Below are 24,613 nucleotides of genomic sequence, written 5' to 3' on the forward strand. Positions count from 1 at the left end.
TAGAACACCGTCTTCTCTCTGTCTGCTGCCCTTTATCTCTGCCTCTTCTCCCAAAAAATAGTCCTCCACAAATGCTGAAAGTTAAAGCCAAGGGGCGTGAATTCACTTTGTTTCAAATGAAAGATTGCTAGTAGCAAAGCTAAGTGCTGGCTTTGCCCTCTTGGCAACAAAAACCAAACAGAATCGTTTTTTCTGCATTCGCCATCAGAGTTCCACTATTTTTTGTCACTTTCAAATGTTTGAGAATGCAAATGAAGTACCTCAAACCTGGAATAACAAATGCTGGGTGTTAAAGGTCTGTATCCATATGCATGGTTTCCTCCAAATATATTCACTTTCATATAATTAAACATGGTTTTATGTGACTCCATAAACCCACCCACTCCAGACACAGCACTTAAGTTGTCAAGAATAGAGGGCCGTTTTTGCAGCTGTAGGATGTATTACATTACAGGGCCATATAGGGCAGCAGTGCATAATTATTGCTGGTGATAATTGTATGATACAATACCAGTGCAAATAATAGACTTACAGATTTATACTCGTCTCAAGAGTTTTAGAGCAGCATTGCTTTAACATTTGATATCAGCCCCCATAGTAACTGTTTTTATGATTGACTGTAAGTGGTTTATGTTTGACTTGATGGATCTGTCTCACATGCTTTCAGATTAAGCTAAGAGTGAGAACAGGAGCCTAATGTTTTATGCATGGCCTCAAATGTACACAAATGTTTAAAGGTTTGGGTTCAGTAAGAAGTTTAAATGGTTTTTGAAAAGAAGTCTCTTATGCTTACCAAAACTGCATTGATTTCATCACAACTACAGCAAAATCAGCACTTTTGTGAAATATTGTATTATTGAAATATTGAAAATATTACTATTTAAAATAAATGTTTTTATTTGAATATGTCTTAATGTCATTTATTCCTGTGATGCAAAGCTACATCATTACTCTTCAGTGTCACAGGAAGTAAATTGACAAGTAATAAAATAAAGACATTTAAAAAAAATAATAATAATTATGGCAAAGACATTTTTTTTTTTTTTAACTGTTTATATTTCTTTTGAACTTTCTATTCAAAGTTTTAAATTGTAGTAATATTTCACAATATTGTTGTTTTTACTGTTTTTTTTGTTTTTGATTAAATAAATGTAGCCTTGGTAAGCATAAGAGAAGTCAAACACAATGTTGCTTCTGTGCCACATTAAAAAGTAGGCGTATTTGCTTTTTTGTTGTTCCAAAAATTACAAAGAAAGACTGCTTCCAGGAGCTCATGTTGCTACATATTCTAATTAGAATTTTATTTTGTATTAGTTCATCAGTTTAATCTCCTCTGTTACCTTTTTTTATAGCACCTTTTGTGTGTCCTTAGCATACCAAAGTGACTTCAGATGCAGAAATGACACTAAAAGGCAAGTACCAGAAACATTCTTACTGTTGTTAGTTCAGAGAGGATCAAGATGGTGAAGGTGCTCGGCCTGAACCTGCAGGAATTCTTTGTGGAAAGGGGCTGATTATAGTGCCTAATGAGGGTCTGTTGTCATTCCTGTGAGGAAGGAATGGCAGGAGCAGTGTTATAAATTGAATATTATCCAAACCATTAGTCAGTGCATTTCAAAGACCTGAGAGACATGAGAGTATGTCCGTACATTTAAAACAAGCACTCAGGGGAGTGTTTGGTAGATACGTACGTACAGAACACAATGCTGCTGAGAAGGGCTTTGCAGTAGTCGAGTTGTGAAATGACCCTGATGTGGTGCTGAGGAATGTGATTGTTGAACGTGCGGCTATGCTTGAAGTGGCTGGAAAGTACGAGGTGACAAAGAGAGCTTGTCAAATGCAAGGCTCGACAGTGCATTTCACTTGCATTTGCAACTAAAAATAGATGTGTGCGAACTGTAAAATGTGTTTGGAAGCATGTGTACGAAAGTCCCCACAGGCCCTTAAAAAGTCTAAAACTTTCAGATGGATCTGATTTAGGGTTACTGTATAGGGTTGTGGATCTGATTTAACTCTTAAATATCTTAAATGCTATAACAAACACCTTAATTATCATTTTAAGAAGTCTTAAATTTGGGGATGGAAAACCAGGAATCACGATACATCCTAATGTGATTATTTAACTTCAAAAGGCTGTGATTTCATGAAATAAATATGAGTGCTGCATAATGTCAAATGTGGCGGTGCTGCACGTTCTACAGGCTCATGGTTTCAGAGCAGTTCACGATCAATGAATACTTCATATTTATGCAAATATCGCTTGTGATCTACTGCTCATGAATTGACTGTTTGTTTCTTGTTGATTATATTATAATATGTTATAGAGGGTTGTAAGAGTGCATTTTTTCCCCCACACATATTTTTTAATTTTCAAAAAACAGATGAAAATATACAAACACCTTCATGAGGACATTAACAAAGAAAAGAAGATAAAAAAAAAAAAAAAAAAAAGTCGTGACGTATTGTCAAGTATGGTGACCCATACTCGAAATTGGTGCTCTGCCTTTAACCCATCCAAGTGCACACACACAGCAGTGAGTAGTGAACAAATCCACACACACACACCGTGAACACACACCCGGAGCAGTGGGCAGCCATGCTGCGGCGCCCGGGGAGCAATTGGGGGTTCGGTGCCTTGCTCAAGGGCACCTCAGTCGTGGTATTGAGGGTGGAGAGAGCGCTGTACATTCACTCCCCCCCCCTACAATTCCTGCCGGCCGGGGGCTCGAACTCGCAACCTTTCGATTACGAGTCCGACTCTCTAACCATTAGGCCACGACTTCTAATTCACGATAGAAGTAAGTAGTAAAAGTAAGAATATCTGTAGAATATCTGTATACATACGAAGAGGAAAAATAACACAAAAAGGGGTTTGGTAGCTTACAATAAGGGGAATAAATATAATAATAATAATAATAATAACTAGAATGTACATTTCCTGAAGAAAATGTGAGTGGTGCTTGCTGTGGTAAAACTCTGCACTCGGTTGCTAGGTTGGCTTGAGTGGTTTCCATGGCACTGCTAGGCAGTTGCTAGGGCACTTGGGATGGTTGCTAGGGTACCCAGGGTGGTGGTTAGGGTGTTGCTATGTGGTTGCTAGAGTACTTGGGGTGGTTTCTAGGTTGTTGCTATGCGGTTGCTAGGGTACCCAGGATGGTAGCTAGGGCAGTTGCTAGGGGTAACTATGTGGTTGCTAGGGTACTTGGGGTGGTTGCTAGGGTGTTGCTATGCGGTTGCTAGGGTACTTGTGGAGGTTGCTATGGTACCTGGGGTGTTGCTAGGCAGTTGCTAGTTTCACAGATTGTTACTACGGAGTTTTATAGATTTATTAACATGTTCTTAGCCTGACTTAGCACTTAGTTAATGACTATTAGCATGTAGCTATTCACTGTTAGCATAACTAGCATGTTTGTAGTCCGGTTTGCTAGCACGAGTCAAAAGAACCAACTCCCATGTCTGTACGATATTCTGATGCAAAGATATAGGTCTTGCCATATGGTTGCTAGGGTACACTGTTTGGTTGCTAGCGAGTGGCTTGGCAGCTGCCAATGATTATACTTCAAAGACAGCTTGTCAGTATGAATGACATAAACAAACCCCCATATCTCTATGACATTCAGATTTGAAGATACGCCTCTTTGGGTTTGTGTTGCTAGGGTCATCAATAATGGTTGCTAGGGTGTGGCTAGGAAGGTCCAGTGGTGGTTCATGATTTGTTGTTTGCTGTCCCGAGTCAAAAAACACCCATGTCTCTACAACACTGTGATCTAAAGATATCCATCTGGCCCTTTATAATGGCAGTCTATGTAATCAGTTGCTAGGGTGCTCTAAATGGTTGCTAGGGCGTGGTCATAATGATCCCGAGAGTCTTATTGGTTAGCTGAGTAAAATGAGCCCACCCCCATGTCTCTATGACATTGTGATGCAGAGTTATGTTCAGTGCAAAATTCTTATGTATATTACCATAGTAGGAAAAACGTGTTCAGATGCTGTTTCATGGGCCGCTGTCAAGGGTATGTTCTCGCACCGCTTGATAGCCTCTTCAAATGTGGTGATTCACAAGTTTCTACGAAATTCTCACTCTGAGCTACGAGCCGTCAAAGTTGGCCGCAATGCATTGTCTATGGGATTTTTCGGCCGATTTTCCGATCGCTTATAAAAGTCAGAGCACACCATTCCTCAATAGGCCTTTGCCTTTGGCAAGCACCACTAATAATAATAATAATAATAATAATAATAATAATAATAATAAATAAAAGAGCAATGAAGGAAAGCAATCTAAACTTTAGTGAATAGAAATTAATTTTTTATATAGTTCCAAAGACCTGATTTTTTTTATTGCTAGTCAGACAAAAAGATGTGAGCAGTGAGTCAACCTCAATCAGAAAAAAAAAATTTTTATGGACAAAATATTTGCCAAATAAAATAAAGTTGAAAATACATTCTTTAGATTTGTTGGCAGTCAGAGTAGTAACTTTCAAGTAGGGGTGTGCAATATTGAAAAAAAGAGATCTCTTTTTTTTCTTTTTTTCGATAATGATAATTAGATGATATTTTGCAGAGTGTGTTATTCAGGGTTCCCACTCTTCTTGAAAGTACTTGAAAGTACTTGAATTTCAGACATATGGATTCAAGGCCTGGAAAGTACTTGAAAACAAACATAGGTCCTTGAAAGTGCTTGAATTAAATTTTAAATAAATTTAGTTTATGGCGCTATTTCAAAATTGTCCTATATGTGCTGTCACAGAACGAAACGGCACAAATAATTGGGGTGGAGATGGGGTAGTGCGAAAAAAAAAAACTTAGCCTGTGTTGATGTGCAGCCTAGAGTTTTCTTGAGCCGCTCCCGCTGAGTGTCTGGCCATTACCGCCCACTCCCGCAACATGTGTCCCGCTCCCGCAAACAGTCTAATATTGTATATCATTTTTGCGCTATTAATAAGGGAAATCACATTTGAATGAGCGCTCGCAGTTCACTTTCGATTACACGATCACGCACACTCTGTGTAAAGTGAGCACATCTTTACAGTGCGTGAATTAGACACGATGATATTCTGATCATATTTATTTCCAAGAACATTTGACCAATTCCAAACCACATCAATCTTAATAACTACTATTAATTTAGTAATTAATCATTTATAAGTGATATATAATTGCCCATGAAGGCTGGAAGTGAAAAACTCCTTATATTCATGTGTGCAGAATTATTAGGCACATTTTCTTTTACAGATAAAATGAGCCAAAAAAGAGATTTAACTGAAAAGTCAAAAATGATTAAATCCCCAATGAGAAATATTCAAAACTAATGCAATACAGAAATTGTAAAGTTAAGACATGACCATTGGTCAGCGAAATGCTCATTGGTTACAGCGGGGTTAGACAAAAACAGATGGAGAAGATAAGACACACGGTAACTGCAAAATAATTAAGAATTAATGTGAAGAATTAGGTGTAAACCATCAAACATATAGTCTCCAGCGCCACCATTTTCCAGAACTGCAACCTTCCTGGAGTCTCCAGAATTATAAAATGTCAGGTGCTCAGAGACTTTTCTTGTAAAAAATCCTAAAATATGACCCTCACTTAATGAGAATAACATGCCGAAGTGTTGTGAAATACATGAAGACTAATTTTTATAGGCTTTATAAACGGATAAGTTGAGAGCAGTGTTAATTTTGACAGCAAATTTTGATTTAGTTTTAGTCGTAGTCTTTTGACTAAAATGCCATATAGTTTTAGTCATATTTTACTCATCTGAGTTGTTTTTAGTTTTAGTCTCGTTTTAGTTGACTAAATATCATAAGATTTTTAGTCGACTAAATCTACAGTGAATTTAGTCGGCTAAAATATAATGGGTTTAGTTGCAGTGCATGTATTAAGCATTTGTCTAAAATTTCCAAACTCATTATATAGGTTTGATATTGTTTTTTTTAATCATGATAGACTGCAATTTAACTGCGGTGACACACAACATGCCTTTGATAAAATTAAATAAAACCACTTCTCATAAAGAACAAGAACACCTTAAATACCAATGGTTATATAGGCTAATTATGCATTCTTTATAACAACTTGTTTATCATTCTTTCAAGCAGACATGTTTATTTCTATAAATAAATTTAGATTAATCTTTAGGGCTACTAAAGTTTTTCAGTCAAGAGCAGTGAGTGAATGTCTTTCTTTTGTTGCTTGATTAACATCAATGACTCAGACAATAGCAACTGAATTAGGCTGCTATCCCTTTAAAACCGAATGCACCGTGACGGATGCAATGTAGGCCTTCTGATACACGTTCTCCCTACTGTTTACGTTCACAGCTGTGTTTACGTGAATACTCGTCAAAACGGACATTTCGACATCATTTTGTGTGTATTTCTCCGTTCATGCGACGTGAAAGAGTACTCGCGTGCTGTGAGACGCGCTTTCTGTGTGTGTATGCTTCAGTGTCTGCACTCAGAAAACATGACCGAATTGAGTTCTCTCTTGCGTCGTCAGATTTATGCATATGTCTGCTCTCCTCTTACTCCCACATATTGACATTTTTTTATGTTTTATGCGCCGTGCAGCAAGTGTATTTTAGCTTATGTCCCGCCGGTTCATGTTTGCATCTAACCTTCTATGCAGCAGATTCGTTCTGAATGAATCTCTTCCCAAATTGTCCCTCCCTAACATTTTAGATTAGATAGATATGTCATAATTTTTGTCATTCAAAAAGAGTTTTCGTTCATTATCGTCTCGTTGTCGTCAGTGAAAAAAATGTCGTTGATGAAAATTATGATACAGTATTCGTCAACGAAATTAACACTGGTTGAGAGTGAGTCTTGATGGACCAGCACCACATCCTCTTGTACCACTGTTTGAAGAATTTATCTTTAGCAGTAAGTTTTAGGAGCTCATTTTTAGTCAATCTCTGCAAGACAGACTTTTCAGGATAGGAGATGGACTAAAAATGAACTCCCAAAACTTACTGCGACATGGAGCTAAGGAGAAAATGTAGAACTTGAAAAATAAGAAAAACTGCTTAGTGGAACGCGTTTACAGTTTAAAAGCAAATAGAAAGTCCTATTTTTTTATTTCTTTTCTTTATATTTATTTGCAGATTTGCACATGTACAATGTTTAAAATGTTCATGACATATTAAAAAAAAAATATTGAAATGTTGAGCACCTGCATTCCTCTAGGTCAAAGATGAAAAAAATGGGATTTACAAAATAATTTTGACTTGAGTTGTTTATTAATGAGTAACGTCTCTATTGAGAGAACATGCTAATTTTTAATGTTAACAGGTTTACAGTGTTATTACAACATTTAACCACTTTTTATTAATTTAAAAATTGTGAAATTCTTTCAAATTTAAATCTTTTACAAGAACTACAGCAAAAAACAGTTTTGTTTTTTGTAGTTTGCTGTTTTTCTAAAAATATTTTAGAAATTGTATTTGAATATTACCAGTATTAACTTCAATGGATTTCATTAAATTCTTCGAACACGACTACTCAAAACGGTCTAAATTTATGAAACCTACACATTCACAACATTATTACTCTGAAATTTTTAATGTAAATGTTAAGTGTAAGTAAAATGTTTAGTACTATAAGGTCTTTCATGACACTACATTCGCTGGCGTGTGAATTTGATAGGTGCTTGATATAAAATAAATGGTGCTTAAAAAGTCCTTGAAAGTCCTTGAATCTGGTGTTCATGAAAGAGTGGGAACCCTGGTTATTGTGCTGATATCTGACTACCATGGACAGCTGCCGTTTTTGATATTCTTCATAATAATACACACAGGCTGTTACCAAACAAATGAAACTCAACCTTAATCTTTGCAGAAGTTGCATCTGAAGTGACATTTACATGTATTTACACACAATTATATGCATCAATTTAATACACCGTTCAGAATGGCTTTTAAATTCAGTTTTCCTGAGGTAGCAAACAGGATTCTGAAATGCATTTTGAATTTGAATGTGATTTCAAATTAATTCAAACTCAACTGTCCTGATTTTTAAAAGGATGCTAAATTTGGGAAATAAATATGAATAAATTAGCATATAAATGCGTCTAAGCAGTGTGTGGACACTACAACCCTACCTTTTTAATCCCCAAAAAACCTAAACTGTCTCAGTTATCAAGCTGTTTTTATTTTTGTTTTGATTCGTTTTTTGTAGACCTTTCACAAAGACCTTAAAGAATCATACCAACTTGTGGAAAATGGGCATCCGATGACCCCTTCAACAAAATTAGGCAAAGTTTGCCTTAGCTTTGTAGTGTTGTGGGCCTGATGGATTTGTTGCATAAAGCCAGCCAATCAAATCAGAACTTGTGATTTTGAAAAGTGCTTGCAAATTTGATATGTATCAGACAAACAGTGAATTTGGGTGGCCCGCGAGGGTCTGAGACTGAGACCCACTCGTCATCTAGAGTGACACCAAACGTTTTAACACACCTGGAGGCATTGATTCTGTGATCATCAGCTGACACAGAGAGTGAAACGTGTGATTGATAAGGCTTCATCAGCCCGTCGCCTCAGAAAACACCCACTGCTGATGCAGGTATCAATACATTAGAAATGACACCAGCTGTGAAATGCGTTCATACCAGCATGTGCCTTCTCTTCTCTCAGAAAAACACTTCCCAGAACTATGTCCTGTGTAATTTGCTGCTGTTTGAAGACGCGGCTTATTTTTTCCTTATTTTATTTGCTTCATTCACAGTGGTCCAGCTAGCAGTGATTTGATAATCGAGGTCTGTTTGTGTTCAGTGATTCTGAAATTTGATTACAGCTAATAGCTTTTCTATCACAGGCCTTTCAAAGATGGCTTGTACACCCACAAGTGGCTCTGTTCTCTTGTTGAAACGTGTCTAAAACATGTTTTTCTTTAGAGTAGTTTGTTGTTTTGTCCTACTTTGTTAGTCAAGCTAATATTTAGCTGAGAAATTTGACATTCACCCAGAAATGGAAATTCTGACCCCATAAGGCTTTCATACGTATAGACTTTTGTTCATCTTCGAAATTTAAATTAAAACGATCTCTCCATTAAAAGTCCATGTGATCAAAAAAGTTGTTTCAAAAAGTTTGTCCATATGAATCGAGCTGTTCAATCAAAGTCTTTTGAAGAGATATGATTGCTTTATATGATTAATGATATGATACTGATTTAATTTAGTCTTTTGTTCACACAGAAACTTTGATCAGCACACATACGTAGCACATCAAATATGGTAAACAGAAACTCAAACATGCTTTCTTGACTCGCAAGATCTTTCATTTACCATATTTAATGTGCTGTTTGTATGTGTGTGAGCTACCGTTTCATTGGTTTTTCAAAAATGAATGAAAGACTTAAGGGTTTGGATGAGTTCATTAAGGACAGACTTTTTCATTTTGGATGAACTATCATCTCTGAAGAAAAATAAAATGAAATTCCACTATACAGACGCTGCAAATGACTTTTATTACAAGTACAATCTGATCAGTGCCATCAGTTTTTCTTACCATTCATTAAAATGCATCATGCATTGTTTTTCTAAAGTATTTTTTAGTATTATTTAGCTGTTTTTCCATGCAAATTTCTTTAAAAAGACACCATTAATTGTCACTCGCAACAGCATTTTCTGAAAATAAGCAAAAACCAACTGCAGATTTACTCTCCAAACCCTATTTTTACTTGCATTTTCCTTTATTTGCTGTTCATTTTGGACACTGCTTTCCCTAAATGAATTACCCATCTTCCTGCATTATTTATTAATGAACATGAGTGAGATTTTGTTAACTTTGGCAGCCCAATTGTCACTTTGCAAATTCTGTAATCAGTAACCTATTTTAAAGTAGAAGAGTCTAGTTTACAAGGGTTTTGATGCATGTCTCCGCAAATGAAGCCCAGTAAAGTCTCAGTGTCTGTCTCTTCCTTTGAGAGTCGTCTGGACTTCAGTGCTGGCCACACATCACATTGTATTACGACGTAAAGGACTCAGCAAATGCAACGGTGCTCTCTGGCACTGTTTGCTTTTGTTGGTCAGTTCAGTGGTACTGACCTGGGGTCATCTCATACTTTATTTAAATGTCTGTCTTCATTTCTGCCACTCTTAGATGCTGTTATGAAACAACTTATTACTTTTTATTATGTGTATTTGTCAGGGCTTGCATAGACTAGTCGAGTGATCAACTACTTGACTAGTTGACGCTGTCGGAAACAATCGACTACTCGGCCGTGCATTAACCATAATGCATGCACAGAGTTTGCAAGTACGACACCAATTTTAGGATTACAATATTGCATGTAGGTGTTACTAAAATATGTCATGTAATAATTAGGGGTGTGTCCGAAGCTGAATACCTTATTCGGAATGGCACGGATAATGGCTTCAAAAACGAATAACGGATAAAGGAATAATTCTGCTTGAATATTTGGCTGAGGCTGGCACAGTTTGGTGTTTGCTAGATAACAGGCGAGCCAGAGGATCAGCGCAATATTATACAGACCTCTAAAGTCACGCAATAATGAGTATGTGAAGTGAATGAATGAAAAGAGCGCAAATCAAACACCGCATTGCTCTTGCCTCAGAAATCAGAGCTTGGCAAGAGTAATATCACTTATAATAATACATCATACACATTCTATTATTTGTGTATATTTAAAAGGCAACTATTTAAACCTTAGGCTACGATATGATACACGAATGAATGGAATAAGCACAGCGCGATCACCAATCAAACAGCCACGTGCGCATCTCAGTCTCTCAAAATCAAACCAGCTCTCTCTCAAGAGTAGGTGAAGTTAGTGAAGTTAAAAAAGAAGGCTCGCTTAAACAGTTCTGCGTAATGAAATTGTGCGCCTTGAATTAATTGTCGTGTTCAAATGATCACTAAACATTTGTCATGACATCGCTCTGCGATTAATACTTTTTTAGTTTAACACAGGATATTTGTTCAATGATAACTACGAAAAAAAAAGACAGACGTAACAGGCGTATCAGTACGAAGTTCCACCTGCTTCTATCTGAATAAAGATATGAATAATTTTGTGATTGTTACAGATACAAAAACAGATAGAAATACTGGCTGTTTCATGAAAATTAAAATATGTAATGTCTTAATTATAAAGTTTTGACAATTTACGTGTTATGTAATTGTTGCATTAGTCTATGAATTAATAAACATTTATTGATAAGAACTATTTTTACAGCATGAACCACGAGTAGTTGAGTAACTTGATTTTTATTTTTTTAGAAATCGACTAGCAGAAATCAGTAGTCGTGCAACCCCTAGTATTTGTAGATTTCTATAAATATTTGTACATTTCTTTAGTTTTATTTGATCTTGTACCCATTTGGATGACACAAATGTCCTTTAGGTTTCGACTGACAGTACTGACAATGTCAGGCTGTCTCAGTCAGCATCGGTCAGGCAGATCTGTGGACCAGAGCACATTGTCACTCAGGTCACTGTGTGCCTCTGTAATCATCATCAGTGCCGTCATCTCTACTCAAGCTGAAGCCAAAGCTCTGCTGTTTCTAATTGAAAAGCCTGGTTTCCAGACAGGAATGAAATTATCATCTTGAGTTGTCATTTTGAGCAACATAAGAGATGATGGGAAACTCTTTCTCTGTCTCTCAGCTCTTTAAATTTTCAGCAGTCTATGCTGACAAAAAGAGGCATCGCAGGATTTGGTCTCAGTCTTCTGGTCTTGATTTTGTTAAGAATGATTCCAGAACTAAAACTGAGGGTCAGATTTGATGTCGGATGCTGCGACTTGGCTCAATGTTATGACATTCTCTTAAAAATGAGCAAATTCTGTCATGAACTTTTAATAATGAAATAAATGTGAGCACTGCACCTTGCGAAGTGAATGCATCACTGTTGCACTTTTGCAGTTTGAGAACCTTTTGCAAGTCAATACGATGTATTTATGCCAAGTAATAACTGTTGATGGTTTAGGGCTGTTTATAATGTATTATGTTGTAGATGGTTGTGTAGATGGTATTCATTTTATTTGTGCAGAACTTGAAGATCTTCAAAACATCTTAAACTTAATTTTATTGACTCTGAATATCCCCTGGTAATACATTTATATACTGAAAATTCCCTCTCAAAAGTACATAGGCCTATACAAGCTTGCCATGTGAAGATGCACCATGCTAAGTTCTATTGTATTAGACACACTGATGTTCTTTTTCTTATGCTGTGAACAAAGCTGTTAGGCTTTTAATAGAAACGTGACCAGAATTGAAAACCTGATGGCTTGAATGTTTCCAGGGCTGCTTCAGGTCTTGCTGAAGATCTAAAGGTCTTTAGGCTGCTGTCTCTGTAGGCCGTACTGAAGCTCTCCATTTATCCCACAGCATTCACAGAGGACACAGCTTGAGCTTGTTACTTCAAAGAGAATTATATTTGCTTTTTCTTTTTTTTGGAGATTTTATTGTAAGATGTAGGAGCCCTAAAATATTTCACATGGAGTGCTGAATGTACACTTAAAAAAGTGCAGCCGCTATTGGTGTTTTTTATTTTTTTTCTCGTTTGTTGATGTTTTACTGTTCCCACGTACGGCTCAGATCGCCCCAATGCTATTGGCTTGGCGCAGTCATTTTCCCTATTGCTGCCAATCCTCCAGTTCAGTGTAAAACCAGACCTTTGTTCAAACAAAAGAGATTTTGTAACCCTGATTGTGAGTCCAGGCTCACCATCTTAGTCTTGTCTCTCCAGCAAATTGCACCAGATAAACAAAATCTATGCCCAGAAGATTTATGTAACATCCTTTATTTCTTCACACTTCCAGACTTTACCTGCGCTGCCTCATATATTTCCGATTCCAGGCCACTGAATGGGTACCAAGGTTGTTTGTGCTCTCAGTGAGTGCAGTGTACTTTTTGTCGACCTTGTCTTGTCGTGAGAGTTCTTTCCCACTGCAAACACTGAGCAAATTATAGACAACCTCCTCTACTCTTTTCTATTGACAGTATTGCAATAAATATGCTGTGGTTTGGCTTGATATGCTGAATGCTAAAATAAATGCATGAAGCGCATGGAAAAGTTTATTATAAGCTTTCAGAAAGCATTATAGTACTTTCAGAATGTAATGCAAACCCAAATTTAGGAATATAACAATTGCATTAATTATGACAAAAATATTTACAAATATCCTGTATTTAATATATATTTATTTTAAGTGATTTTCACTGACTAGCGAGTAACTTTTGTTCACTTGTGTATTTTACTGTACTTAATTTTGTGTGTTTGTAAGTTATCATGTTACATAATGTAATGCTATGTTTATGTTCTGTATATATATGAATAATGTCATATGTATAGGATGCATTTGGGTCTGTTAACCCACTAGCAAATCAGTTTACCAGTGTTCATTCACTGTTTAGCTCCAGCTCAAGCAGGAATCATGGGTCAGTGCAAGATTGTTTGAAATTATCGGGGGTTTTTTTTATGTTCTTCTTCAACATTTTAGTGCATTGTTAATATTTTGCAATATTGTTTTTTGCCAACAGTGTTTAATTTAAAAAAAAAAATGTAATTAGTAATGATGCACTTTTTGTCTTATCTTTATGATTGATGACATCAAAAAATCTTTCCTTACCAACCATTTCCATTAATATCAAATATCAACATAAAAGCAGTTTTTTAAATATTAAAACTAAAAAACCTAAATAGAAAAGATCTAGAAAAAAACCAACAGTAATCAACTATTTCCAATTCAGTTTATCATTTGAATGCACTTTTTTATGCTGATTTATTGTCCTTTGGATTTGACTTGAAAGGGACAGACATTATCTTAGTTTGGTCGTGTTGAAATAAATGTGCTATAAGCCTCATATTACATTTCGTAGATCTCTACATAGCAGGAGCTCCATCATTTTCTCTCTCCTGAGACTTCTTTCAAGCTCTGGGCGTTCATCTTTTACAGTGAGAAACCGCTGTGTGGAGTCAGGAACCTTCTGAGATATTACAAAATCTGTGCTGTATATTTCACTGAAGCTGTAATGAATAATTCATCTGTGCGGTGATGGGCTGTACAGTAAGGCTGCTCAACTGCAGCCTTGAGGTGACTTTTAACATTTGGGATTGGGGAACTTTACATAGCATCACTGAATTCATGCAATATCTTTTACCTTATAGGTTATGAATAATGTAACGTGTCCAAATGCTTTTTCCTCCCCGGCGGCTCTTTGTGATGCACTCCCAGTCGGCCTTCGTGCTTTTACCCAGACAGCTGCTACATTATGAAAAGTTCCTTTCCAAATTAGTGGGGGTTGACTGTTATTTGGGCGCAAGGATTTGGCAGGCAAATCTGCATGGCCTCCCACCTGACACTATGCACCGCATTTATTTTAAGCCTTTATGCCCTCGTGCGCTGGGCAAAAAATTCTTCTCTAATTTGTTTTCTGCAAGATATGTGCATATGGGAATAGGGGTAGTCATGCGCAAGTCTTCACCTCTAGTTTTGAAAATGTTGAAGTTGTGCTCCCATACCAGACTCCCTTGTGACTCTCATCCAGACCTTATTCAGAGTCAAACTCAACTGGACTGGAAGAAGTTGAATGTTGACACAGCATAAAAACGTGCTTACGAAGTGGTCTCGTGCTTCGCTATATTTGACAAAGTTTCATGGCACTTGTACAAGCACAGACACAACTATGAGGGATCCACGAAGTGTGCAGTCCTTTATTTTTAAGCACGTTTGTTTTAAGCACTGTTATCACTTTACTGATCCACCTATCAATGTCATGCTCCAACCTGCCCTCACTCGCGAACAAAAGCCTGAGACACCTGCACTCCTCCACCTGCAGAAGCAGTTCATCCAAAGTGGGGAGTCCACCTTTTACAGTGAGAATCATGGCCTCAGATTTAGAGGTGTTGACCCTCTTTCCCACCACTTCACACTCGGCCACAAACCACCCAAGCACTGAAGGTCACAGCCCCACTTAAACTAAGCAGGATTGAGCCTAGTCCTGGATGAGAGACCTCCTGGGAAAACTAGGTTGCAGTTGGAAGATGTGTTAGTGAGGCCAGTTTGTGTGGGTTATAATGCCCCAGTATAGTAACGGGAACACTATGCTGGGAAGAAAAAAGCACCATCCTACGGATGAGGCATTAAACCGAGGTCCTGACTTTCTGTGGTCACTAAAAATCCCTTGACACTTCTCATAAAAAGTAGGGGTGTAACCCTCCTCTGGCCCTTGTCAATCATGGCCTCCTAATAATCCCCATCCACTGAATTGGCTCCATCACTCTCTCTCCTCTCCACCTGAAGCTGGTGTGTGGTGAGCGCACTGGCATGCCGTCTGCCGTCGCATCACTCAAGTGGATTCTGCACACTGGGGGTGGTTGAGGAGAATTCCCCTCATATGATTGTAAAGCGCTTTGGGTGTACAGCAATACACAAAGCGCTATGTAATTCCATTCATTCATTCATTAATTCACTTACTCACTCACTCACTTGGGGAAGCAACACGCTCCATACCCAAAGTCCTCCTTTTACAGCTGAGAATCATGGCCTCAGGTTTATAGGTGCTGTCCCTCATCCCCACTACTTCACACTCAGACACCAACCGTTGGGTTACAGCCCGACAGCTCAACATGGTGCAAATGCATTAATTACTAGGCTATTTTATATCTTTACTTAATTTTTATGGCAGTGCTTTGCCATGGCCACATCCAAGCAGTATGAGTATGACGTCAGTTGAAAACACAGCAGCAATATTCATCTTTATCGACTTTTCTCCAGCCATGTGTCTGCATGGAGCTGTAGTGCTGATGGTGGCCTTCTAAAGCAGCCGCCTTAAACTTCAAAAAGTCACAGACAGCATGTAATGCATTTTCACAGCAAGAGTGATGAGACATGTAATTGAATTACTTTTTTTAATATATCAGTGCTTGACTCCTCACTGAGCTGAGAATGAGAGAGACAAACCCACAGTGTGCCTGAGAACCTTCTGTTCCCTGGATTTCACATTAGCGTATGTAAAAGATGCCGACATAAAGTCCTTATGGGAAGTTTATGCTTACAGACTTGGACACTGTAATTATAAAGTGATTTGTAAATGTAATTTTAAAGTCATTTTTGATAGAAAATTTGGCATTTCTTCTGGCAACTTTCTCCTTTTTTACTTTAGTAATAAGGCTAAGCCTTGTGCAACACAGTGAATAGTTTAATCTATCTAACATCCTTGTTGATCCTGGAACAACATTCCAATCAACCAATCAGAGTTGAGGGATAACTTTTCAGGAAATATCTGTTTTAGCCGTACAATCTGGGTTAGGTGCTTCTGCACCCTTGTTAATCAGCTATCATTTCACACTGATTTTAGGAATAAATTATTAGTAGGGTTAGGTTTAGAGGTAGGGATTGGGTTAAGTCTATATTTTTGGACAGTAATGTTGATCCAGGATCAACAAAAGATGTTGATCCAGGAACATGTCTTACTTGGCAAAATCACGGCTACCCTAAATGTGTAGAATTTTAATAATTAAGAATGTTTCCACTCGAAATTCACTGGCGACTTTAATGTGAGTGTATATATTTTCCGTCTGCTTTTCTATACCGAGATCATCAGGGAAACTGCTGTTCCTTCCTTCACTTTGAGAAATTTTATCAAAGACCAAACTCAAAGTAGGGAAGACTTGTAATATAAGTGCTGCTTTTAACTTGACAGATGCATGTTCGATTGCACTCTTGTCAAAAATTCAGTGTCTGAAAGTAAATTTTGAAGCATTAAAAATCCTCCCTTGGCAAGCAATGAGTCGCCATCACTTTCCCAATATCTCAGTGAATTAGGGGCTTGCTAAGTCTCTGCTTTTTTTAACTTGGGAATGAAGCTGCCAGTTTTTGTTTCATGTCCCATACAAAGTAGGCTTTGAGTAGTACTTTTCCCACAAATAAGGCTCGCTAGCAAGGACACATAATGATTTTGCTGAAATTCACAATCATTTTGACCTGAAAAATGTCTGTTGTTAAGCTGACAAACCAAAGGTTGAAGCTACTACCACCATGTCCTCAACTTTGCTCTGTTTTCTCAATTTTTTTACTTCTGTTAATGTGGGCCATGGCTTTCCGGAGTTTGCAAAGTCATGAGCAAAAGTGGAAGTATGTGCATTGTACATTGTTCATATTTGTATAATGAGGTTTTATCAAAGGCTGTGACCTTATAGAGTCATGCATCTTTGTGTAACTATACAGTGATGAAACGTTTTAATAAAACACTCCCAAATATGTGGGTGCCTCTCCTAAGTATGCGCTGGTAATGGTGGGCTGTCAGCCCCGGAGCCAGTGTTTGCTCTCCGGGGTTCATTTGAGTTGGCTGTGCCCCATGAAATAAATCCAAATCTTCCATCTAATGTGTGCTTTTTTTAATGACCAATTCAGGTTGTATGTTTGAGTCCATATGTGTTTGCACAGCTTCACAGTCACATTGGACCTCAGTAATGAGAAACCAATTGCCTTACTGCTTTTTAGAGGGAACCACAGTGCATTTATACCACATTTCGTGCTGTTGAGCAGCCAGTAAAGCTGATGATTGTGCATCTGTGTGACAGGGCTTTTGGGGAATTCTCTCTCTTTGCTCCATCTGTTTGCCCTTATCAATTTCCTCGCTCATCTAATTATGTCTGTGCATTACAGCAGCACTAGGTCACTTTAGAGGTACTGATCTATTATATTGTCCCATTTGGTCACTGGATTTTGATTTGCTTGAATGCTATTCTTGTTTTCAGTGGATGGGACTGTGATTGACTTGTTTACTAGCAAGAAGTAGGGCTGTCAAAGTATCAGCTTTTTACCACGTAATGTGCGGCATCATTGCTATTGTTTTTATTTATTTATTTTTTTGTTTAGAGTGTGTAGCAACCAACATTTAGGGGAAACACCACCACCTACTGTGTTGGAGCATATCATATTATCGTATGTTTTAGCATTAACATGAAATCAGCATTTCGTTTTTTAAATATCGCATTTTTATTCCAATATATTGCAACTCCCTTACCAACGAGCCATTCAAACACAATAGGGTCAGTGTTTAAAAATGTCAATTGACCTCTGAATGATTCAGAGTATGAGTAAGATTTAAATATTTATATCAGACATTGAACATACAGTTCTCTAGATTGACCTAAATATTAATGAACTACAGTGCCCTCCAAAAGTATTGGAACAGTAAAGACAAAATTGCTCTGTTGGCTGTGGAGTCAAGATATTTACAAATATGATTAAAAGATGAATATGAGACAAAACTACAGAATGTCACGTTTCATTATTGGGTGATTCAACACATAGATGTTTTACCAGCTAAGAAGTTCAGCACTTTTATAGTTTCATCCCTCTATCTGATGTGAGCATAAGTATTGGAGCAGTTGCCTCACAGGTCTTTCTAAGAGATCAGCTGTGTCCTGTTGCATTAATTCTTCAGATATTAAAAGCAGGGAATGTGTCGTATCAGTTATATCCATTACTTCTGTATTCTGAATCTTGCATTTGATGATGACACACACAAACCAGGATGAAGATGAGGGAGCTGACTATGAGAGAAAAGCAAGCAATTTGGATGCTAAAAGAAAAGAGGAAGTCAATCAGAGCTATAGCAAAAACAAAAGGCATGGAGAAATCAAGAGTTTGGAAACCACCAGCGACACCAGCAACCAACAACTACCTGATCAGCTGAGAAAACAACAGTAGTTGATGACAGACAAATCATAAAAGCTGTGAAAATTAACCCTAAAAGACGTGTCTGTAAAATCACCAACAACTTCCAGAAAGCTGGGGTGATGCTCTGACAATCTACTGTCCTCAGGAGACTTCGACACAGAATTACAGATGCTGCACAGCAAGATGCAAACCTCTGACCAGCACCAAAAATAGAAAGACAAGATTAGAGTCTGCAAAAAAAGCACTAAGGTGAGCCAGAAGAGTTTTGGAACTGTGTTTATGGACCGATGAGACAAAGATGAACCTTTATCTAAGTGATGGGAAAGCAAAAATGTGGAGAAAAAAAGGGAATTGCAATGATCCCAAGCATACAGCCTCATCTGTAAAGCATGGTGGAGGTAGTGTCATGGCATGGGCATGCATGGCTGTCTCTGGAACAGGCCCCCTCAACTTTACTGATGACTTAATGTATGATGACAGTAGCAGAATGAATTTGGAAGGGTACAAAACCATCTTGCCTACCAATATTCAAGAAAATGCCACCATATTCATTGGGAAGTGCTTCATATTGCATCAGGACAATGACCCAAAACACCCTGCCAGTTCAGTCAAGGAATTTATAAGGGCAAAGAAATGGAAAGTCTTAGATTGCCCAAGTCAATCTCCAGATTTAAATCTGATTGAACATGAATTTCAGCAGCTGGAGAGGAGAGTAAAGACAGAAACTCCCCAAAACAAGCAACAATTGGAATTGGCTGCATTAAAGGCTGGGGAAAGTGTTTTGAAGGATGAGACCAAGAGTCTGGTGATGTCTATGGGTCACAGACTCACTGCTGTGATTGTGCGCAAGAGATCTGCAACTAAATAATAGCTTTTAATCTTTTATATCTGCCTTATGTTCAACTGTCCCAATACTTATGCTCACATCAGATAGAGGGATGAACTCAAAAAGTGCTGTTCTTTTTATTTGGTAAAACATGTATGAGTTGAATCACCCAATAATAAAATGTGACATTCTGTAGTTTTGTCTCATATTAATCTTTTAATCATATTTGCAAATGTCTTGACTCCACAGCCAACAGAGCAATTTTGTATTTACTGTTCCAATAATTATGGAGGGGACTGTATATATGTAATTTTTAATGTTATAAGTAATCATCATTTACTAGTAAAGTATTAGAGAACAGTGCAATAATGTTGCTCTTGACCTTTCGTCAGATGCTAAAGGCCGAGTTAATGGCTCCTTCAGTGTTAGAACTTGCCTTAAAGGATAACCTTAATTCACTTTTTAGATTCTCTATGGCGCTGTTCATAATTGCATCCCAGGGGTGCCTGAGGATTGTTCCATCTACTAAGATGCTTCTAGATAACACTCCTCACAAACAGTCTACTTTTAATTAAATGTTTCCCCCTCATTACGCTTATCTGTCAGACTAAACTGGAAAAAGTTCTGTGGGGCTATTTTTTAAGCACCCTTCCTTGAGCTCATTTATAACCTGTGTACATGGCTTTGGCATATTTTCTGCAGGCTGTTTCAGAGGCTCCATTCACTGTAATAGTAAGCAGAAGGGGAAAAATGGTGTGTATGATTGCTATTCCCAAGAGGAGGAGAGAGCAATTACACTGGGCCAGTAGAGAGATCAGTCGCATGTGAAGTTGCTGATCATTTTTGCCAGCGCCTGTCTAACGGCTCTTGCTAAGAATAATTGGGGTGATCTGAGCCCCCGGTCTGCCTTTATGAAAGCACTAACATGTATCAGTGAAAGCCCAGACCGAGGCTGAACACTTGAGTGCTAACATTTATACACGTTAAAGGGGTCATATCATGACAAATTGAATTTTTTGGAAGTGTTCAGTGCACTATGAACACACATCGTAACTCAGCTGAAAACCCCAGTTCGAAAGGACTGTTTAAAAAAAAGTTTTAAAGTTGTTGACTTGCACCAAACTTCTGCAACTTTCTAATTTTAGTAAGATGTATGCATTATCTCATGATATCTCACATTTGCATTTAAAAAATGGTTTTGGGTTTTATTACAAACTAAGGGTAGATGTTTGAGACTAACTCTCCTAGACTGTTCCAAAATGGTCATGCCTTGACTTGTCATTTTTGACCCAGATCAATTAAAGTGTAACTTTTTTTCTTTAATGAAATAGCCGTATTATTTAGTGTTACTTAGAACTTATTTAGGTCTTAATTTCTCAATTTGACTGTCATTTATATAGGAAAATAAGCAGTGGAGTAAAATTCTACAAAGTTGAAACAAATTAAAATATGAGAATCTATCTTGTATTTGGACCAGATTTCTGCCATCTGGTAAAAAAAAAATGGAATTCTTGATTTTATGCAGACAATATTTGAATATTTATTATGACAATATCAAACTTATTTGCCCAAGCTTAGCATTTTTGAAAAATCAAGTGTCATTTTTGTGGTAATTTATGCAGCCATAGACTCCCATTCAATTCTGAGTGAATTGGTGAAAATCTTTTGGATGTTTTATAGTTTACATCATTTATTTTTGTGAGTGTGTGTTCAACAAATATTTAAGAAAATGATGTGTTTTTCCGATTAATTTCCTGTGGCCGGTCAATTTTGTCTGCGAACAGCAAGGTGTCTTTTTTATGACTCCTTGGGCTCATTGAAGTTATTTTTTGTTTGTTTGTTCAAATTCCATGTTAAAAAAATGTCACTTTGTTTTGAACCACTCTGACTGAACCACCTAGGAAACCATTTTTATTAAATAAACAAGTGACATCAGTCAAAAATGACCAAACATGGGTTAAATATGCGAAACCACAAATTAAACTTCATGTAACTGCTTACAAACGATCCCAAATATGAAAGAGTGTCTTGTTTTTTTCTGTACTTCATATTACAGCACGGGTTGTTCCTCTCAAAATGTTATAAGTTTGCAAAGAGGCTTTTATTAAACAATGGACCCCAAGCAAAACCATCACTTGGGGGGGAAAGGGTGTTGCATTTTACATGCAAAGAGGCTTTTTAACATAGAAGCCTTAAAGGCTTGGCAGCAATAAAAACAGCCTATTTGTTTCAGTTGAAGTGAGTGTGGAAAATGTTGAACTAAATTATTATTTTTTGGCAGTCATCGTAACTCAAGAGGGGAAACACAAAATGAATAATAAATATATAACAATTTGACATGTACAAACAAACCTTGACACATCCTTTAATTGTATGTTGAACTCTTTTGGGCAGGTGGATGACATCCTCGGGGAAGAGAGTGACAATGAAAGCGAGGGAAAAGGGAAAGATGAGAGGATGGAGGTAGAGGAGGACGAGGAAGAACAGCCCCACACGAGCAAGCAGAAGTCCCCAGCATCAGATCACGTCCCTCCACTGGCCGCTGTTGTTGAGGAAGCAGCCCAAACATCGACCAGAGAAGTCTGTGTAGCGGGGAATGCGCCAAGGTATTAAACCCCCCAGTCCCAGTAAACCTGAAAAATTCATAAATTTCATTATGGTATTCATGTAACCTATATTGCTCATGAAGGGCTTTATCGATAAAATAGAGCTTGGTGATTGAGCTTTAAACCTCTTGCTTCAGTGGCGTAAGTGTTGATTAGTGACACGCTGCTGTGCCCAATTTCCAGCAGGTCCTTGTACTCCCGAAACAGCCACTGTCTTCGGCAAATAACATTACCGGTTGTCATGGCAATGTCTGGAATTAGAGATCTAGCAGAAGGTGGGGTCACGTCCTCTTACATCTTCCTGTCCAAGCACAAATGCCCCACCTGCTGCCCAGACTTCTGTCCGACACTGGCGTAGTCGGCAGGATGTTGTCAGATCAGCGTGTGTGAGAAGCTGCTTTCTGGGCTGGCCCGCTCTTGTCTGGATCAGCTATAAATGGACAGGAAAGCACGCTAGTCTTCTATCATATGGCTCATACTGCGCCCATTTTCCACCAGAAAATTAGACCCGTCCCACTTTATCTAGATTCTCTGCTTCCCAGCAGTCATTAGCAGTGACTCAGAGCCCACAGCGCTGTATCCACTGCCTGTGCCAACTGAATGAATGCAGTAGCGTAATTGTTAGGAGTTCAGAGCACTGAACAATGAGATGAGTGGAAGGGAAAAATAAGTTATTTGAGTCTCAAATTGTCTATTTGGCTCCAGAAGGACCTGCATATAGTGATTACAGCTTCTCAGAACAACCTGGTTTTCTCACCTATTATTCTCTTCATGTTCTTCCTTTTTATCATTTCCACACTTTTTTTGTCATTTTCTCAAGTTGAAAATCTGAAGGTGAAATCAGAGGATGGTAAAGGTTTTTGCACTTATTTCGTTCTTGATGATAAACCCATGTTTTACTTTGAAGCTGTAATTTTCTCGACATCTGAAGTCAGATTGTACAGGTTAAAACAACTTCTTTTGAGGAAGAACTTGAATTTTTGGCAGAGTTTGCCAGGTTTGAGGCATAATTTTTGCAACATAGTTACCTTTGCGGTGCATTTGTGAGTTATGCTTTGAAGGTAGATACTTAAGAGTTGAGTGTCATCAGCATAAAAATGGAAATTTATGAAAAATGTGATTTAAAGGTAAAGGATTAGTAGGTCTGGGCAATATATTGAACGCGATTATGCGCATCTCGTCTAATGCGCTAATCATGAAGCCGGCTTTACTGACGAGATGCGCATAACAATTGCGTTCGATATATCGCCCAGCCCTAAGGATGAGTAATAAACAGACAAGGGCCTAAAACTGAGCCTTGAGGCACGCCAAGGCTTTAATCGAACATGTGATCTAAAACTTTATTTGAACAAATATTTTTTAAAATCGCTGTTATCATCAGTACTAGTATATTGTGCACTGTAAAAGAAAAAAGTTGAGCAAACTTAAAAACTTTTAACTTTGCTCAACTTTTCTTTTCTTTTTTTACAGTGTGACATCCCTAATTAGTTTTTTTTTTATTAATCGCATTGAATGAACACTTTAAACAGACAGCCCTACAACTGCCATTATAAGCATTTCCCCCCTTCCATCCTTCATCTCTAGCTGTCTTTTGCATCATGTCATTGGCCTTGATATAAGATGATGACTAATGTGCATAAGCATGAAATGCAAATCATTTAAATCTGTTTATCAGCACATCATGATGTGCAAATGTGTAATATGTATGTTCATTTGGATGGAAATTAAACCCTAAACGACAGCAACTCTTTTCACCATTAGCAAAGCTCTTTTCTCTGTTATGCATATATTGTGTAACAGTGGTGACAGCATTTGTGTGTAACATCCTCCCACTCAAAACAATTGAGTCTCGTCTTTGCCATAATTGCATCATCTCTTCAGCAGCACCTTATAAATATAATGTCCTCTTTAACCACTTTAAGCAAAGAGTTTCAGCTGAGAGAGAGAGCACTTACTTTTCCCTCATTGGCCATTAGGTTCACTTGGGAGCAAAAAAAAATTGTCAGACCACAATGTACGAAGTTCACACTGTCCGCTGTTAAGTTTTTGCAGTAATAAGAATACCTTGACTAGCTCCACCCTCCCATTCGGAGTTTAAAATTGGCAGGAAATGGTTGCTGTTGCAGGATTTGATGCCATGGAAACAGTCCGTATCTAAATGCTGTGCGCGAGTTGCTTCATGATGGAGAAATGGCATTTTCATTAAAGTGAAGCTAGCACATTTTTCACATTCAATGAATGGAGTGAATAGTACATTTTCTTTATGAATGAAAAATGATGTGTATTGAGATACTGCAGAGTTAGGAGGAAATAGAGCATTTCAGAAAATGACTATATGAATTCGGTTGCAGTCCAACTTTTCATTGTCATTTCAAACCAACATGACTTTGTTTTTGTTTTCTGTGGAACACAAATGGAGATGTTTAGAGAGTGTTCACACTACATGTTTCCATACATTTGATGGGATAGTTCACCCAAAAATAAAAATTCTGTGATCTATAAAGTTGTTCCAAACTTGTATGTGGTTC

The 24,613-nt window shown here is 37.7% G+C and overlaps 1 protein-coding gene across 1 annotated transcript in view; it reads left to right on the plus strand.

Moving 5' to 3' along the window:
• Positions 1-24,613, plus strand: part of ctdp1 (CTD (carboxy-terminal domain, RNA polymerase II, polypeptide A) phosphatase, subunit 1) — a 125,424-nt gene that overhangs the window by 55,291 nt on the left and 45,520 nt on the right. The window contains exon 12 of the mRNA XM_079442090.1: positions 21,874-22,085. Coding sequence (XP_079298216.1) covers positions 21,874-22,085 — 212 coding nt within the window. The remainder of the gene's footprint in view (positions 1-21,873; positions 22,086-24,613) is intronic.

Source organism: Barbus barbus (genome assembly GCF_936440315.1).
Source record: "Barbus barbus genome assembly, chromosome: 19".
Taxonomy (NCBI): domain Eukaryota; kingdom Metazoa; phylum Chordata; class Actinopteri; order Cypriniformes; family Cyprinidae; genus Barbus; species Barbus barbus.